Raw genomic sequence first — 18,981 nt, 5'->3', positions numbered from 1 at the left:
CTTGCCTCTCCATCTCCCTTCCATGTGCTTGCTCGCTCATTCATACAGACAGAGCCATTGCTACATGTGCAGAGTTATCTATCCATACCAGCTGTGCTGCTCAGTGAAGTGTTCCTCCCAATCATGGCACATTCATTTGTAGATTGTCACTTTTTGCTGTGCAACATACATTTTTTTCCTTAATATTTTTCTTTAAAGTGACACTTCTGAACTACTTCTAAGCCATATGCTTAACAAGCCTTAAAAAAATGAATCTTCTGTTGACTATCCAGGTGAGACCCATTATGTTTGATTTGAAAATCAATCTCTTCATCCCTGAGCAATTAACCAAAAAGCCCTCTTGCTGTAGGTTCTGCTTTTGCATATACATGGCTTTAACATCCACATTCGTAAAGCATAAGCCCAGCTTGTCTTGTGTTTGGGACCTACAGTCAGGACCAGCAATAGGCTGTGTATGTATCATCACTGGTTCCGTGCCTCTGTTTCCCTGTATAAAATAGGGATTCACGGGAGGCTGAATTGTTTAAAGCACTCTGACACTTGGATCAATAGTACAAAATATTTCTTATTACAGTTTTCCCACCTGGAGGGGTGGAAGGTCCCAAATGTTTCATGGTTCATACAGAATATACTGTCCAGACAGTGCAAAATTTTGAAGTTTCTCTATCTGCTGGTAGCAAAGACAAAAATGCTTATTGTCACCTGCCTGCCTGTGACCAGACAATCTGAGCTGATATAAGTGAACCTGTGTAGTCTTGAATGGCAGCTCAAAATCATCAGTCAGCAGCTGAGCTGATCAGAGCTGAGCTGAGATTTTTAATAATACATAGTTTGTTCTTACAGCATCTTTCATCTGAGGGTCTTGTAAAGGTACCCTGATACCATGGTAATCAGGGCCATGTAAGTACTAGACGAGATGGAGAGGTTTTACAAACATTAAACCTCAATACCCCAATAAGGCAAATGAAGTACATCATTTCACAGTTGGGTGAACTGAGGCATGGGTTAAATGACATGCTCAGGGTCCAACAGCCAGTGGCAGACAGGAGAATGAACCCAGAAGTCCTGTTCTTGTTAGCAATTAAAATAATGGTTTAACTGCAAAGGCAAGTAGGCAGCATCCTCATTTTACAGAAGGGGAAACTGAGGCAGAATTGACATGTCTATCCAGGTTATGTTAGTGAAAGCCCAGTGTACAACATAGGCCTCCTGAGTCCATCCAATACCTCTTCTGCTGCATTCTCAGTGGAATATACTCAGTCTTTTACATTACTCTCAGTTGTTTGTTGGAACATTTAGTCTGTATCTTTAACTGGGAAGGATCAAATCTCATGGTTTTCAAAGCAGCTAAACTGAAGCTATGCTCATGGGAATTGTTACATGCACTGGGAAGGTGGGTAGGTGCTACTGCTCTGTGGGCTTCCTGTTTTTTTCCCCCTTCTGTTGGAATTACGGAAGTTAACTGAATGGCTTTTTTTTTTTTTTCTATTCACACTTACAACAACTTGATAGGATCTGAATTAAGGAAGCTAAATAAGAATTTGATAAATAGCAAGTTACCAGATAAGCTTCAAACAGGAAAATAATTTTCAGAGGGAGGCTTTTGCTTCAGTATAAAGTAAAGATCTTAAGTTTAATAGTACTGGGTTCTTCCTTACCACTTTGCTCCATAGTCCCAAAAGCAGTTTTCATACGATCATTCTCTTCCTTTAATGGATGGGAGTGGGGTGGTAGGGAGACAGAGGGATTGTACATGTAAAATAGGACAGGAATAGCTATTCTGCAAAGCTCCCATGTGCACACTTATTCAAAATACAACTTTCATTTTTTGTTTTACCTTAGTCCACTTTGGAAGTGGATTAACCTGGACAAAGGCACTCTTATTTAAAAAGTATCCTCATGGGGAGTCATTCCAGAATAGCTACAGCACTTTAAATTCACACCTTACCTTATTCCAAAATAACTTCCCCATGTAGACAAGCCCTGTGGCACAGGATAGAGAGGGAGGTGATTTACGCAAGATCATACAGCAGGACAGTGGCAGGAACAGAGATCTAGTCTTCTGATGGCCTGTCCACATTACCTCCATGCTGCTCGTACAGTTGAAACTGACCATCCTTTCTGTGGGCATAATGCAGTTTGTGCCTGTTGAAATTAGCTTTCATCCTTACTTTGAATTTGTCACTGCTAAAAACTGCAGCGGTCCTACATCAATGGGACTGCACCTCTCATCCCAGTGGCTTAGGCTGAATTTTGGATATTAAACGTAGCATTCAAGATCAGTCCACTAACTCCCAGATCTTACAGCATGTTGGAAGCACACAAACAAACAGCAGTCGCTCAGTGGGTCTTGTGTTTGTGTTCCCCAGATGGCCTAATAAAGATTGAACCAAAATCTCTTGCTAGGCTAGACTATAGCATAGCATCTCCTCTTTCCAGAGATTCAGGGTGGATCCGAGTCAGAACATAGCATCAGATATAACAAGCTGAGGTTGTGATAATGGATACCCTGAGCTGTATGTTGGTGGCAAGTGTGAATTATTTGTAATTAACTGTCATGCTACACACTTGGTTCACTCTTTCCGGGGAGAAGCAAAAGTGTTTGCATGGTGTCTCCTGAACTAGGGAAAAACACTGTACAGTCATACAAATAAACAGTTTTTATTTTAACATCTCATGATTCTTTGGGTTCTGACTCTGTTATTTTTGGTCTGAATGAATCACGGCTTTTGATCTCTCCCTGCTTATCCCCTTGTGTGACAATCACAGGTTGAAAACGCAACTTTAAATCCACGCACGTAGGCAGGCATCAGCTCCCACTTTCCTCTCTCTCCCCCACACAATCCAGAGCCCTCCCCTGTGGTCCTGTTCAATGACTCACTCCCTGGGTAGGTTTCTGTTTCCAGCCTGCAGATGGATGTGCCTTGGGATCCTACCGTTAACAGGAGAGAGAGGAGGAGAGAGGGAGGGCGGGGTGGCAGTGGTGCCAAGCTTGGGAAGGGTGCAGCTCGGAGGTGGGCCTGCTCCAGGTAGGGTGACCAGACAACAAATGTGAAAAATCGGGACGGGGGTGGGAGGTAATAGGAGCCTACATAAGAAAAAGACCCCAAAATCGGGACTGTCCCTATAAAATCGGGACATCTGGTCACCCTAGCTCCAGGGTTCTGCCCCACTCAGTATGGTGCCCCGGTGCTGCAGGCGGTGGTTACAGCTGCCACCTGCTGCACAGCGACCTCTACAAGCCAAAGCCAGAAACGGCATGTGGCTCAGGCAAAATTCCTGTGCTGCTGTAGCTGAGGATCACAAGCCCCACTCCAAATCACAGCACTATCAGGTGTGGGAGGCGTTGGACGGCGCTAAAGTCTCTGTTACACTGGGAGTAACTCCCAGGCCAAATCCATCCCATCAATGGAGTTACACCGAGGATATACTTGGCCTCGTATTGGTAGTGAAATATTTGTTGAAATCCCCCAAGAATTGCCTCTGCTGTCCTGCGCAGGGCTAAGATTTTAGGTCAAACAAAGGAATGACTATAGGAGACTCTGCACATCTGGGCCTCAAGCAGTCACTGCTCAGCTGATCGCACTGGTGGTAGTAGTTTCGTGCAGCGGTGCCCAAACTTTTCCTGTTGTGCTTTCCCGGCGCTACCAGTAATGGAATCTGTCTGTGCTCCTCCCCGCCATTGCAGCATAGTTGGCTCAGCAGATGACCTTGGTGTGGGGAGAAGCTGGGGCTAGAGGCGGAGCTGTCGTGGGTGCAGAGCAGGGGGCAGAGTGGAGCTGCGGCTCGGGGTGGAGCTGGGCTGGGAGGTGCTTTCTCCCTGCCCCCCCCACCGTGCATCTCCCTGAATGTTCCTTGGCGCCCCCCTAGAGGTGTGCACCCCAAAGTTTGGGGACCACTGTCTTAGCAGGTGGAGAGCAAATGGGCAGAGACCTTCAGACCTTGCTTCATGTAGATGCCTCAAGTCGGAATTCATCCTCTGCCTACGAAACTCGAGGTGCTTTGACTGCTGCTGACCAAGCTTTGGGTAATGACTGGGGCATGTTGAAATGCCCCCCTCTAACCATCCGTGAGCACCCATCAGGGGAAACGTGGGTGTGGGGGGTGCAGGAAGGAAATTCCAACCTTGGGCAGCCTCTGAGGTACTGCAGAAGTTAGAAAGGGAAACCTGTTAATTCCCTTAGCTTGTTTCTGTGTCCACATAGGACTGTTTCCTGTGCGTATTCTAGTATGTCATTGTCAAAATAACTTCCAGTGGCTTGGGCCTTTGACTGCTCCCATTAAGAAGACTGGTCTAAGAGGAGATTAATGCCTATCTGAAGGGAAGGGGATTGTCTCCTACCATCTCCATGGTTTGAGAAGGCTGGTGTAGCCTGCTTCATGTGTCCTTGTTCTATGGGCTGTTTTGGATAATCTCCTTCTTCAAACCATAATATTTTCAGGTATATGGTCTAAGGAACCGGGCTTTGGGACCAAGCCCACCCATACCCACTGCAGTGCTGGGGAAAACTAATGGAAACAGAAAAACAAATACGAGGTGATTATAAAGTTGTTGTCACAAATGGGTCAGATCATTTCCCCTACAGGGGTCTGGCCTGGCAACCTGCATTCAGATTTAATGTGCTGTAAAAAGAAAAAAAAAATTAATGGAAAAACCGAATTGGAGACTTATGCCCTCAATTATTTTTTGTTCTACATAGTCTGGGCTGCTATATGTCCCTCCCTGTAATGTTTCATTACTGCAGTTCAGCCTGGTCCGGAGGATGCCCTGTTGCAAAGTGGCAGTTAAAATTCAGTTCATGTTTGCACAGAAATGCAGTTCTGGTCTTTCCATTTCTCCCAAGTAAACTCTGAATTCTGGGATGGGGTCCTTTTGCTTATCTGATACTGGAGATAGAGTTTGGTAGCAGATACTTTGCTTCTGGGATAGGAACAGGGAAATGATGGGGTGAAATTAACCTTCAGGGGAAGGAAAGTGTCCTTGTTCCTTCGGGAGAACGAAAGGCCAGAGTTGTCCTTATTTGTGCCCTTCACATGCTCTCCATCCCCAAGGTCATACGCGAGCTGTGATTATATATAATGCATCTCAGTGTGGCTATTGTAGATATTTATAAGGTGCCTATCGCCTTGGCACAAGTGCTATCAATGGGAGTCTTCATGCATAGGATTAGCATAAAAAGAAATGGCCCTAATACAGGAAAGGAATGCATCTTCAGTGCATTTTAGCTATCATCTCTGCCACTCTACAGGCCAGTAAATAGAAGAGATTTCTCTTCTGAGCTGGATAGAAAGGGGCTGAGTTAGAATGTCGTCTCTTCCCGATTTAATCCCAAACCCAGTTTCTAATCCTCACCCAAATAAAAATTAAGGTTGGGTTTTCAAATGTAACTCTTCATTTCAAATGTCCCTTGCCCCGTGTCTGAGGACCCTCTCCCCTTAGCTGTTTCCTGATGGCTCTGTGCCCCTGGCCAAGCTGAAACCAATGGCTTTCCAATGCTGGCTGACAGCAAACTTTTGAATAAAAGGCTACTGAGCGTCCACCTCCATAATGCCCAAGGAGCAGTTTCTGCAGCTGCTAGAGACCCCTTAGGGTGCACATAGATGTTGCTTAACAATAAATCCCTGAATGAAATATCATGACCCAGCCTGCATTGAACATGCAGATAGAAAGGGGGTGAGGTGAGGAATGGATTATTAACTCTTATCTCCTTAGAGACATGAGTTTCTATGTAAAAAAAACCCCAATATGAAATCTAACTTTAAAATTTTACCCATAGCTCTTACGACCCACCAGAAAAGCCCTAAATTGCATTTAAATTAAGTTTTGGGTTTTTTTTTAAAGTGTATTAATAAACCAACCTGGAAAGGAGGTGGCTTACTCCGATGGGGCAAACCTGTGGCCTGAGTGGACAGACTGTGTACTGGGGCTCTGCTGATGCCTGGGCAAGGAATCCAGAGGCTGTGGTAGCTACTGCAGTTCCTGCAGCTCTGCTCAGTGTCAGTGGGCCTTGCTGGTCTCCTTGTTGCCTTTGCTTCACTCCAAACTTCCCCTGCATGCTCGGAGCACCCTGCACTGGGCTTGGGCAGGCCATTTGTTGGCCTTAAGACACAATCCTTTTTAAAAATGGTTTGTCCCCGTCCGGTACTGAAACAAACCCGGATGTGGTTTTGTCCGGTTTCACCATGCGCGTGAGGTCACACTGGTGGGGGTGGGACGGCACGCTCTTCAAAATGGCATCTTCCATGCGGTGTGACCTCACCAGGTCACACCAGTGTGTGCGGGGGACACAGGCAGGAGTGGGCCCACACTGTTCCTGGAAGTACCAGAATGTCCAGTATTCTGGGGATGTGTGAGTGACCATCCTGGTTGGCTTGGTGCATGCCACAAGGTGCCATTCCCCACACAGGCTCTCCAGATCCATTCTTCTCCTGTGCAGTGGAAATGCATCAGTTCTGCTTAGTCTAAGGACCTCCACATGCAGCATTTGCCCAGTATTGCCATAGCTCTGCAGTGAGTGAAATATGAGCGAAGAGGAGTCTTTGCTCTACAGAGCGTAGTGTGAGGGCTGGGATTTTCTAAAGTGTCTTAACTCTCCCTGATGTACAGTGGGACTTGGGCTTCTAAATGTTACTTGTGCCCTGTTGGAAGCTGATGAGAGTTGCATGCTAAACACACTAGTGTTTCTAGAGTGACACGCTTGTGTGGCACAGGAGGTCAGACTAAACCTATGTATCTATGAAAATTCCACCTTCAGGGCCTGATCGTGCGTTCCTTCAGCACATAGCTGTTGACCTTGGTGGGAGTTCTGGGAACACAGGATTTGCCCCTAAAGATACAAACCTCAGGCTACCATTAGAAAATCCTCCTTATTCTGTCCATATTGTGCTTCTGGGAGACTTATTGGCTCGGAGCTAGTGCAGATGACTGGAGGCTGCCATCAGATTTGTTTTACTCGTCATGGAGGTGCCACTCAAAAGAGCAGTTATGTTACAAATATACAAGCTGATCTGGAGGAGGAACATTGGGCACAGGGTCCCTTTAAGAAAATGGAGAAAGTGAGTCCAAGATGAAATATGGGGTGGAAAAATGTTTTATGTCCTACTGTGTTAAATGTTACAGGAAACATGAGGTGAAAATGTTAACAGGCTTCCTCCAGCTCTTGTTTAGAGTGGAACAGTTGGAAAAAAACAAGGCCCTTCAACTTTTCTATTAACAGTGTAAGTTTTAAAACCATTTCTGACTCACTGTTTAGCACCTTTTTTTCTAGCTTGGCATTTCGTTCCCAATGCTAGGAATAAGGTCAGTGGAAAGAGAGAGGATCTGGAACCCTTGGGAAGAACAGCCAAACCAAAACACTTCATCCCAAACTTATTGGCCTGGATGGAGTCTCTGGGGAAGTGTTCAGTTAAAATCTTCAGGCTTCCCTTGAGCTAAGCAAGAATTTGTAAACTTTGATCCAGTTTATGTAGCTCCACCAATGGCATCTCAAGTAGTTATGAATGTATCCTCTCTATAGTGTGGTGAGGTCATATCCCCATCTTACAGATGGAAACTGAGGCACAGACTAAGTGACTTGCCCAAGGTCACACAGGAAGCCTGGGAATCAAACCCAGAACTCCTGAGCCCCAATCTATGCCTTAACAACAGGCCCTTCTTGACTTAAATGTCCCCTGCTGTACATGAACATTAAATATTCAAAGGCACATTTTGTAAGAATCCTGGTTTATCCCAGGATCCTTGGTGAAAATGTCCTCTTCTCTCAATTTTTATGCAGTATGTTAATACCACTTGACGACTGCCCATCACCCAGAGATGGCTGCATTTAATGATTCTTTATGTATATAGTTACAAAAGGGCTTTGGGAGTCCTGAGCATGAAAGGTGCTGAATTCATCCGAGGTTATATCTACACTGCAATTAGACACCTGTGGTTGGCCCTTGCCCGCCGACTCAGGCAGAGGCTAAGGGGTTGTTTAATTGCGGTGTAGACATTGGGTCTCTAGGACCCTCCCACCTTGCAGGGTCCTAGAGCTCATGCTCCAGCCCAAGCCTGAACGTCTATACCACAAATAAACAGCCCTGTGAGCCCGAGTCAGCTGACAACGGCTGATTTGCATCAGTGACTTAATTTATGATCACTCCGACCTAATAATACCTGGCAGTGCCAATGTACCCACTAACATGGCACAATAAAACTTTGCTCTCAAAAATAGTTGCTGAAATTACTCCTAAGGGTGAGCTGAGAGCTCACGATAGTCAGGGGCCATATTCAGCATTCCCTGGTGGCTAGAGCACAGGACTAGAGTTAAAAACCTCGGAATTCTGGACTTGGTTCTATCACTGACTTGCTGTCTGGTCTCAGGCAAGTCGCCTCACCCCTGTAAGACCTTCACGTCCCCATCCTTTACAACGGAAGCGTTGGTAGTTGTCTGAGAGGGTTAGTCATCTCTACAGTGCCTTGACAGTGTAATTGATGTACTTATGCAAAGTCTTTGTTTCATGCACTCCCCTGAGCTTAGTATCGCATATGCTACAGTACGCAAACTTCCTCCCAAGCTCTGCTGCTGGTTCTTCGTGAAGTAGGTGCTAAGTGGTGCTGTGATGCGTAATGGTTCTGCAGGGCAGAGATTCAGATAGGAGCAAGGCTGCATCTGTCCAGTGGCTGCTTGTGACCGTGTTCAGAGGAGCAGATTTCAGAGTAGCAGCCGTGTTAGTCTGTATTCACAAAAAGAAAAGGAGTACGAGTGGCACCTTAGAGACTAACCAACTTATTTGAGACTAACCAATTTATTTGAGCATAAGCTTTCGTGAGCTATAGCTCACTTCATCGGATGCATCCGATGAAGTGAGCTGTAGCTCACGAAAGCTTATGCTCAAATAAATTGGTTAGTCTCTAAGGTGCCACAAGTACTCCTTTTCTTTTTGCGAATACAGACTAACACGGCTGTTACTCTGCAACTTATTTGAGCATAAGCTTTCGTGAGCTACAGCTCACTTCAAAGCAAACCCTCCGCTGGGCTAGGAAACACTAAGTTTTTTACTTGGTTACCTTAGAAACCTTCCATTGGTGGGCACTGTATGCTCCCACACCACATTGTTGAGAGGCAACTTGTCCTCTGACTAGCTGATCTCCTGAGATTAGGGGTGGGAGATGGTGACAGGAACCCCTAGAGAGCAGGTGCTTTGGTGTGACAACTCTCCTGGGCACCCTCGAGTGTGTACCATGCAGTCCATATTGGCAGCTGATCCAGCCTCCCTTGTGTTTGAAAGGCCTCACAGCTGGGTTAGCTGTCACAGGCAGGGGAAGCTAGTCTAGTTTGGCTGGCGAGGCAGTAACCCTTCTCTGACTAGAGGTTGCGGAGCAAGATGTTGGATGGCTGAAGGTAGGAGAGACTGTTAGAAAAGTGATATTTTAAGAATAAGAAAAGAAACCCCAGTACTTACTGCATTTCCTGTGAATAAGAATGCTCAATACTCAGATTTACATGCGGGGAGAGCAAGCTGATTATCTAGTACAGGGTTCCTGCCACAGTTTCCATCATCCAGATAGAAGAGACTTTGGTGTCATAGCACCTATCCTAATGGTATCACAAACTGCTTCAGAAAACAGTGCATTAGCCCCTGGCCCTGCAGTGACTGCTGGCGAACATTGCACCCTTATGTGCTCAGCAAGAACTCATGCATGTCTTAGGAAAGTATGCAGCGCCTGTTTGACTGAAGAGAGCATTAGGTAGGACACTGGCATGATCCATGGACACGCCATGATCCAGCAGGAGAGTGAGTTTGTATGTGTGTGTGGGGGGGGGGGGGGAGGGGAAGGGTGAGAAAACCTGGATTTGTGCTGGAAATGGCTCTACTTGATGATCACTTTAGATAAGCTGGTGCCAGCGGGGGAGTGGGGTGGGAGGAAGTTTTGTTTCATGGTCTCTGTGTGCATATAATGTCTTCTGCAGTTTCCACGATATGCTATGCATCCGATGAAGTGATCTGTAGCTCACGAAAGCTCATGCTCAAATAAACTGGTTAGTCTCTAAGGTGCCACAAGTACTCCTTTTCTTTTTTGGCATGATCCAAACTCTTTGGAAAAGCGCCATGTCGGCTTTAGCTCCCACCAGAGAGGGGCAGAAGAGACTTTGGTCCGTCTGCCCTTCTGTACAGCACTTCAGAGGTATTGTCCTTCCAGACTCCTTGGTCCTGCAGTAGACCTGCTCCAAAGCGCCTTACAGCCCTGGCTGGCATACAGCTGGTGCTGCTGTACTTGCACGTCTGGCCCATTTCCATCTTGGGTTCCCCCACCTGCCTGGCTTTTGTTTGGAGCCCATTTGATTTCTACTCACATCTTCCTCTATCGCTCCCGCCCCTCTCCACCCGTCCCTTGGTCTCCCTAAGACTGTCTAGCACCCCCTGCCTCTCCCAGCCTCAGGTGGCAGCTGCTGCTCCCCCTGCAGGTGAGGAACTCCTGCTGCTTGACAGTCACTTTCTCAGATTGTGTGGTTCCCAAACTTCCCCTGTCTATCAGCCCAAACCACAGTGCGGGACTTGCACCACCAACCAGTTTGGTTCAGTGAGAATTGATGCACTAGTGGCAACAAAGCCTGATAAAGGAACTGAGAGTCCAGCTAAGGAGTCACGGCCAGGATGCTTGATGGAATCATCCGTGGGAGAAGGACAGCAGAAGAGTTGGTCTCTGCAGCTGGCATTGGGTGGTGGGTAGGAATTAGGGTGACTAGATGTCCTGATTTTCTAGGGACAGTCCTGATATTTGAGGCTTTTTCATATATAGGCACCTATTACCCCACTCCACCCCCATCCCGCTAGCTCGTCATCCTAGTAGGAATGGTGCTGAAAAGGCCGTGGATAGAGAACACTGGTTGTGAATGCTGAGGGGCAGATCTGAAGAAATCCTGGCCTTGCAGTGGGCTAGGAATGGATGCTAATTAAATAAACAAACCAGACTGCCTCGTTTACTGAAAACTGTTGTCCTTGTTGTAGATTCTCTCATTCGGCTTCTGATTCCAGCCGAGAGAAGATTCATGTGGGGTTAGTCAGCAGGGGAAGGTGGGGAGTTCTCTTATTCTTTGTGCCCTGGCAGCACTCTGGGGCTTTGGGATCAATCCTGCAGACACCTGTGCCCACAAATAATGCCACTGACTTCAAAGGAGACAACTTGTGAATGAAATTGCTCATGTGCATGTTTGAGTGACTGCGTCCTTAGCTGCATTCTTGCTTCTTAGACCAATACAAACAGCAGGGCAGTTGAAGAATTTTATACTTAAGTCTCAGCCCACCCTATTTAAAGGATGGTCTGTCAGAAACTGAGTGTTCCCAAATCGTTTTTCCCCATCTAATGTTAACACGTGATAGACATGCCTGGTCTGTTAAATATGTGTTTATAGAGATCTCATGGCAATTGAATAAAATCACAAGCAACGGCATACAAGTGCTGTAATCATGCTCATTCTGTAATATCGTTAACACTGTGTTAAAGCTGGTGACTGTACTCCTATGCAATGCCTCTGCAAAAAAAAGCTAACTGTTGTAGTGATTGTTTTGTTCCTGATATTTACATGGTGAGGATTTGTAAACTTGTTAAACCCTCCAAGTAAAAAAAAAATAGAAAAGTCAGTATTTTTTGATTTTTTTAAAGAAATCAAACTGACTGTCCTTTTACGTGGCTGGATCATAGGTGATTACTTTTTGCTTTATTAGTGTTGGGGTGTGACAAAGTTCCTCCTCTACCTTGGTGGGTCTTGCGCTTATTGGCGGATTTGCTCACCTTGGAGCTTCATGGCCTCAGTTTGGCCGTTTTCGTGAACCCACAGTCCAGGTCAACTCCTCCTGTGTCTGACCAGCAGTTGGGAGGTTTGGGGGGAACCCAGGCCCGCCCTCTACTCCGGGTTCCAGCTCAGGGCCCTGTGGAATGCAGCTGTCTAGAGTGCCTCCTGGAACAGCTGGGCGACAGCTACAACTCCCTGGGCTACTTCCCCATGGCCTCTTCCCAACACCTTCTTTATCCTCACCATAGGACCTTCGTCCTGGTGTCTGATAATGCTTGTACTCCTCAGTCCTCCAACAGTCTGCACTCTCAGCTCCAAGCGCATCTTGCTCCCAGCTCCTTACACGCGCACCACAAACTGAAGTGAGCTCCTTTTTAAACCCAGGTGCCCTGATTAGCCTGCCTTAATTGATTCTAGCAGCTTCTTGATTGGCTGCAGGTGTTCTAATCAGCCTGTCTGTCTTAATTGTCTCCAGAAGGTTCCTGATTGTTCTGGAACCTTCCCTGTTACCTTACCCAAGGAAAAGGGACCTACTTAACCTGGGGCTAATATATCTGCCTTCTATTACTCTCCTGTAGACATCCGGCACAACCCTGTCACAGGGGGTTTGTGAGCAAACTGGAGGTTGGGTCAACTTATGTTGCTCAGGGGTGTGGATTTTTCCTGACATATCTGGGTTGACCTAACTTGTTAGTGTAGGCCAGGCCTAAATCTGTCAAGCGTCAACTTCCAGCCACTGGATCACGTTATACCTTTCTCTGCTAGATTGAAGAGCCCATTAGTAAAGATTTGTTCCCCATGTAGATCCTTACAGACTGTCATCAAGTCACCCCTTCACCTTCTCTTTGTTCAGCTAAATGATGTCACAAGTTAAAGTGGGGGCTGCTTGCTTGTGCCTCAGGGAGTTGCCACTTTACAGGAAGATGCCCTGATCCTGCAAGGCCTGAGAGTCACTTGATACAAAAGTTGATTCATGGAACTCACCTAATCACATATTTGCAACAGGTGGGCTTTGGTTGCATTGTGGGAAAGGACGTGATCACAAGTGCCAGCACCTACATGCTCTTAGTAAGGATACTTGGAGGTAGACATAGGGCCCCCATTGAGCAGCTGGATTACTTTTTGATGGACCATCATGAAAACAGTGATCACATGAGTGGCATAAAATAGCGAGCGTCCCTCCTTCTGACTGGCACCTGCAGTAAGATCATTATTCTCTCTGTCCTGATGCTGTGGTTTGCTCGCGGCTCACAGGATGTGTTCTGCACCTCTCAAGAAACTGAGCTGCTGAGCTCACGGAAAAAAAGCTGGGTCAGAGGCAGGGGGGAAAAAAGGAGAGAGAGAGAAACTAAGATGTGAAGCTTTATAAGCCACAGACACCCACGCAGCTGGCTCCTGTGCTGCTTTAAAGGTAAAATGAACATTGAGGTCTTGGCCGTGGCTGTGCTATAATTAGACTGGTTGTGCAAAGAAAAATCAACGTGTGCAAAATATATATATATATTTTTGCACAGTGAAAGAAACTAGGTCATTTGAAAATAAGCAGCCCGAGTTGCAGAGCCAAGATCCACATGGGGCTTTCTGGACTACAGTGTTCTAATGAGTCGCACGGAAATCGGTCCAGTTCTGCCACCTTTCGATGCTTGTAAACCTATAGCAGTTCTCTGGTGCTCGAGGAGGATCTCGTATTTCTGGTAGCGGCAGCTGCCTCACAATAACTTCCAGGCTGCTGCCGCTTTTTAAAGCCATGTTGAGGCATGAGTTGCAAAGCACAGCCTCTTTGTCTTCTCTCATTTTCTTCTCTTGTAGGTCTCTCTGTTCAGTTCTGTTTGTTTCTTGTTCTTGTGCCAGTGTAAGAGCTACAGGAGACTAAAATTTATGCAGCGAGCAGGTGAAGCCAGGCAATGGCAGAGCAAGCTTCCCACCCCCCTGGCTCCCTCCCATACCTTCTAAATGTGCTGTTTCCTCTGGCACTTCTCGGGCACAATCCTGCAAGCTTTCCTCCTGGGAGTAATTATGCCTCAGGCAAGCAGACCCACTGACTTCCACTTCCACTTGCTTTAATAGACCTGCGGAATCAGGCCCTTGCTGCTTGAGCTGTTTTTGTAGGGGTGGACACAACTTTTACTAAACAATCGTGAAAAGTGGCTTCTGTTTGGCAAAGGGGGACGTCAAGAAGCGGCCCTCACTGTTACCTCTTAAACCATCCAGTTATTAAATACATTGGGCTTCAAATCTTCAGGGTTAGCTAAAACATTGCTAGACTAGACTCCCTCCAAGGAACGCTCTCAGAAGGGTAGAATTCTGCATTACGCTCAGGTGCCTTTGACCTTGTGTTCCACTCCGACTGAAGCCCACACACTCAGGCTCACAAGTGCCACGGAAGCTGCACTTAGGCTTTATTCTGGTGTCTCTGCACATGACGGTTTCCACAAGAGCAGCCCAGGACCAACCTGCATGCTTTGGCTCTTCTGTAAGTTAGATTTGTATTGGAACGCAGGGTTCCAGCTTTCAGCCTGAGTAACTTGCAGAGAAAGCAGAATGTCTTGTTTAGAGTCTGCGGAGGTATTTACTGAAGGGGTTGGGAGGTATTTACAGAAGGGGTTGAATCCAGTGGTGAGCTGGAGCCGGTTCGCGCGAACCAGTTAAATTTAGAAGCAATTTTAGAACCGGTTGTTAGGGCTCCCTGAGCTCCCGGCCGGGGAGGCTCCCCCAGCCCCTTCCCCACCTTCCCCCCTCTTGCAGAGCCTCAGCATGCCACACTGCCAGCGCCAGCTCTGGACCGCTCCTGCTTTGAGCAGCATGGTAAGGGGGTGGGGCTGCGAGCTCCAGCGGGCCGCGTGGCATCCATACACGCTGCCCTGAGCAGCATGGTAAGGGGGCTGGGCCAGGGCTGGGAGGAGGTGTTGGATAAGGAGCAGGGAGCGGTTGGAGGGGGCGCAGGTTCTGGTGGGGGCGGTCAGGGGATGGGGAATAGGGGGGTTGGGTAGGCAGTCACTGCCCCAGAAAGTCCCAGCCAGGCTGGGGAAAGGGGGCCCTGACTCGCAGCGTTAGGGAGGGTGCATGGTGTAGGGCTCAGTGTTTTAGAAGGGGTCTGTTGGAGACAGGGCCGGCTCTAGGCACCAGCAAAACAAGCAGGTGCTTGGCGCCAGCCATGCCGCCCCTAGAAATGTGCCCCTGCCACCCGAGCTCACCTCCGCCTGCTCCCCTGAGCACGCTGCCGCTGCACCGCTTCTCCCCCCTCCCAGGCTTGCCACGCACCAAACAGCTGTTTCGCGTGGCAAGCCTGGGAGGGAGGGAGGAGAAGCCGAGCGGCGGTGCGCTCTGGGGAGGCGGCGGTGGTGGAGTGGAGGTGAGCTGGGGCGCGGAGCAGTTCCTCTACCCCCCTCCGTTACTTCTTGCGCTCCCCCCCGACCCTCGCTCACCTCTGCTCCCCTGAACGCTTTGCCTCTCCCTCGCCTGAGAGGGAGGTGGGAGAAGCAGAGCGGTGGTGTGTTCAGGGGAGCAGGCGGAGCAGAGGTGAGCTAGGGCAGGGGGTTGTGGGGTGAAGCCATAGGAAGCAATGCGGGGGGGGGGAAATGTGGCATGCCTGGGGGAGCAGGCGGGGCTGGGGATTTGGGGAAGGGGTTGGGAAGGGGCGGAGCCGGGGGCGGGGGGGCATAAAAAAAAAGCTGGGTCAGCCAAAAATTTTTTTGCTTGGGGTGGCAAAAATCCTAGAGCCGGCCCCGGTTGGAGAAGGGGCTCAGTGCTAGAGGTGGCTGCATGGAGCAGCACCGTTTGAGGGGCGCGGGGCGATGGAAGGGCTGCGGGGCCCTGTGTCCTGTCTCGGGGCAGGGGCTGCGCTACGGCTGGTACCTGCACTGTGCAGCCATCCAGGCAGCCGCGCCGGGGCCCCGCAGGCAGAGGCTGATCTGATGCCGCCTCGCTCAGCAGCCGCGGCCAAGCTCCATGCTGCTTCCTGCCTGGCCCAGGAAGTGCGACCGGCTGCGCTGGGCAGGGAGACCAGGCACCATGTGACTGGGCACCGCGCAGGGCCGGGGAGCCAGGCCCCTGGCAGCAGCAGCCTCCTCTGCCCCAGGAGCCGGGCAGGGCCGGCTGGTGCTGTGGCTGGGGGCTGCCTTGGGCATGCTGGGGCGAGCCCCCCCCCAGTCTCTCCCGCTCCTGCGCTGTGGGGTTGTCCGGCCTCCGCCGCTTGGGGGCACTCACATCCCGCGGTGGGGAGTCGGGCAGACGGCAGCCTTTGCCTGCAGGGAGCCGCCGTCCCACATGCCGGGAGCGACCCCACTGATGCAAGGGCTGCAGGACTCCTGTGCCACCAGCAGGCACCTGGGATGGAGAACGGGCCTGGGGAGGGCAGGGGGGCAGGACAGAGCCTGGGGGGGTGGGAGGGGGCAGGACAGAGCCTGGGGGGCAGGACAGAGGCACATCCCTTAAATCAGAACTTTTTATAGGGAACCGGTTGTTAAGATTTTGGCTGCTCATCACTGTTTGAATCCTTTATCAAAGGCCTCTGGAGGTATTTGCAGGAAGGTGGATGGGGATGAAAGAGCTGTTGTAAGGGGCCTCGGGGTATCCTTCCACGTATAAACCTTGTGAAACTGTCCACCATTTCGTACAATCTGGTGCATTCCAAAGGGAAAGAATTTACTCTTCAGAAACATCTTTGTGGGCCATGGATAAATCATGCTTGGCTGGACTGGCTTGTGTTATCCAAAGAGGGCTGAGGTCTAGCAGAGGCACATGCCTTTACATAATTTGCTTTGACTATGATTTAAGCTGCCTTGAGGACTTACTCGATCTGTTTCAGACTGCCTCTGTGTTTTGCAAATACTGTCTGTCCCAAAGGGCCTTGAGGCTTTTAGCACCACTTCTGTTTAGCAGCGATGCTGATCTTTCTCTATTTTGAAATGGCGGGTGAGCGAGGAATATTCCTGCCAGCTTCCGTCTCCATTTGATTACAACCCTTGATTTCAGGCATTTGCAAATTTTGCATAACGAACCCCCAGTATCTGACGTGGTCAGACTTGCCTGGGAGAGGTTTGGCGGGAAGGATGGTGGTAGGAAACTTGACCAGCTCTTTTAATATGTGGCTTTAACGTAGTGGCCTGTAAATATACCTAAATTTTGACAGGCTTTGGATCTACATTGGGACTTTGCAACCCTATACTCTGTGTACCTGTACATTTAGCGGAAACTAGCTCATCACTGAGGCAACTTGTTTGTGCCTCATTAACTGTATCTCAAATTCATCTCCTGTAGCGGAATGTGCAGTATATTGAGTATGGCTGTTCCTCTCTTCCTGTCATTGCCTTCCTGGGCCTCTTGATTAGCCTTAAGCTGATAGGCTAATTGGCTTGGTAGCTCACCCAGCCCACCAGCCTGATTAGCTAATTATCTTTAATTACCCCAGTCAGCTGTCTCCAGGGGGAGCTAGTTGGTGTCAGAGTGCAGGCTCAGGTTTGAAATCCCCACATTCTGTCACACCCCCCTTTGGGCTGCAAGCGGTTAGGATATAAACATCCTGTCACTTAAAAAACGTTTTCCCAATGTATTAGGTCTGTTGGCAGCGAAACACTTCGCTGTGTTTGGTTTTGTGGTAGCACCTCTAAAACCCCGGTTTGGGATTTGGAGCCTAACTGTGCTGGGTGCTGCATACACAGTGCAGACAGACCCTGCCTCAGTGTGCAATGGCAGTACGGTGAAGTCATTGGTGGATACAACAAACAGAGGTGAGGAGAGCACAAGGTAACATTGACACCTTGATTGTCACTGTGTGTGTGTCCATCCCGCATCAGCCTTGGGGGATGAACTGGGTGACTTCATTGGTCTCCAATCTCTAGCTTTTGTTTTATTTTAATACTCGAGACCGCTTTGTCTAGTGGCCGGGGCACTGGACTGGGTCTCAGACCTAGATATTGTTCCTGACTCTGCCACTGACGTGCTCTGTGCCTCTCTTTTATCTTCTGCTCTTTGTCTTACTACCAGATATTGTAAGTTCTGCAGGACAGGGACTCTTGCTGTGTGTCTGTAGAGTGTCTAGCCCAATGGGGCTCAGATCGCCGATGGGGCTGCTAGAGACGACTGTAACGCAACTGGCAATAGCCTCATCAGGCTGGAGGCAATCTAGAGCTGTCATAAACAAGTGGGCTGCTGTGAGAGGTGAAACTAACTCCCCTGGTCCTCAAGGAGAGTGAGGCTGGGGATCTGACCAGCGTCAGATTCTTAAGTGGTTACTTTATGTGTTACGCCAGAGGAGCCCATAGGTGAGTCATGGCCTCAGGGAGTTCCCTGGTGCTCTAATGTGCAATTCGCCTCAACTAAAACAGCGACATCTCCAAGTGGGTTTCACTAGGTCCCTTCCAGCTGGTAGGTGACAATTGTACAATGCATCACCAAGTTTTGTAGTTGAAAGCCTTGACCTGGTGTAACGCCATCAGATCCCGGTCGTTGTTGGATGGGATCGAACCTGGGACCTCTCAACCTTAGTGCGTGAGCCTGAAGCCACATGTCTGTTAGCTAAGGCTGTAGCAGACTCATTAATCTCTAGATGGTCTCAGTGTCACTAGAGGGGGATGGAGCACCACACCAAGCAGGCCTGGGTTCCAGTGTCAGCAAAATGGACACTTCTTTAAGATGCTAGCTGTTATCAGGGGAGGTTTTTTTCCATTGGGCTGGGAATGGTGACTTCTCCGAATGGGGCTGTTGGAGACTTAGCCTTGTTTCTTCCTTCTCTTCTCAGGGTTCCACCATGTGCTCCTTTGAGATTAGCATGCACCGATCACAGCTCAGCCCCAGGAGGCTGGTATAGTGCTGGGCTGCTGACGCGCAGAGCGCCTGCTGTGGGATATCGCTCCAACTGGGCCATCCTGGGCCTGCGCTCCTTCTCTCCCAGCAGAGCCAATGGACGCCCACGTGGATCTCCTAACAGAACTCGAGCTGCTGGATAAGGTGCCCACGTTGGAGCGGCTGCGGACAGCCCAGAAGCGCAGGGCTCAGCAGCTGAAGAAGTGGGCGCAGTACGAGAAGGAGATGCAGCACAAGAAGCGGAAGCATGAGAAGCGGAGGAGCGCCGTCAGCCGCAAGAAGGTGTCTTTTGAGGCCAGCGTGGCTTTGCTGGAGGCGTCGCTGAGGAATGATGTGGAAGAAGGTAGGACTTGCTGGGGGTGCCTCTGTCTGGCAAAGTCCTTATGGCTTGGCTACTGGT

At 49.0% G+C, this 18,981-nt stretch overlaps 1 protein-coding gene across 2 annotated transcripts in view; it reads left to right on the top strand.

The window, feature by feature from the left end:
- The window catches only part of PPP1R16B (protein phosphatase 1 regulatory subunit 16B), a 102,705-nt gene that overhangs the window by 5,333 nt on the left and 78,391 nt on the right, over positions 1–18,981 (top strand). The window contains exon 2 of one of the 2 annotated variants that reach the window (XM_037915876.2): positions 18,517–18,924. In XM_037915876.2, the coding sequence (XP_037771804.1) occupies positions 18,678–18,924 (247 nt within the window). In that variant the 5' untranslated portion in view covers positions 18,517–18,677. Of the gene's footprint in view, positions 1–18,516; positions 18,925–18,981 lie in introns of those variants that run through there. The other variant, XM_043527025.1, reaches the window with a different exon arrangement.

This window comes from Chelonia mydas, chromosome 13, assembly GCF_015237465.2.
Source record: "Chelonia mydas isolate rCheMyd1 chromosome 13, rCheMyd1.pri.v2, whole genome shotgun sequence".
NCBI lineage: Eukaryota > Metazoa > Chordata > Testudines > Cheloniidae > Chelonia > Chelonia mydas.
Note: the sequence above shows the minus strand (reverse complement) of the source record. Positions and strands in the feature narration are given on the sequence as shown.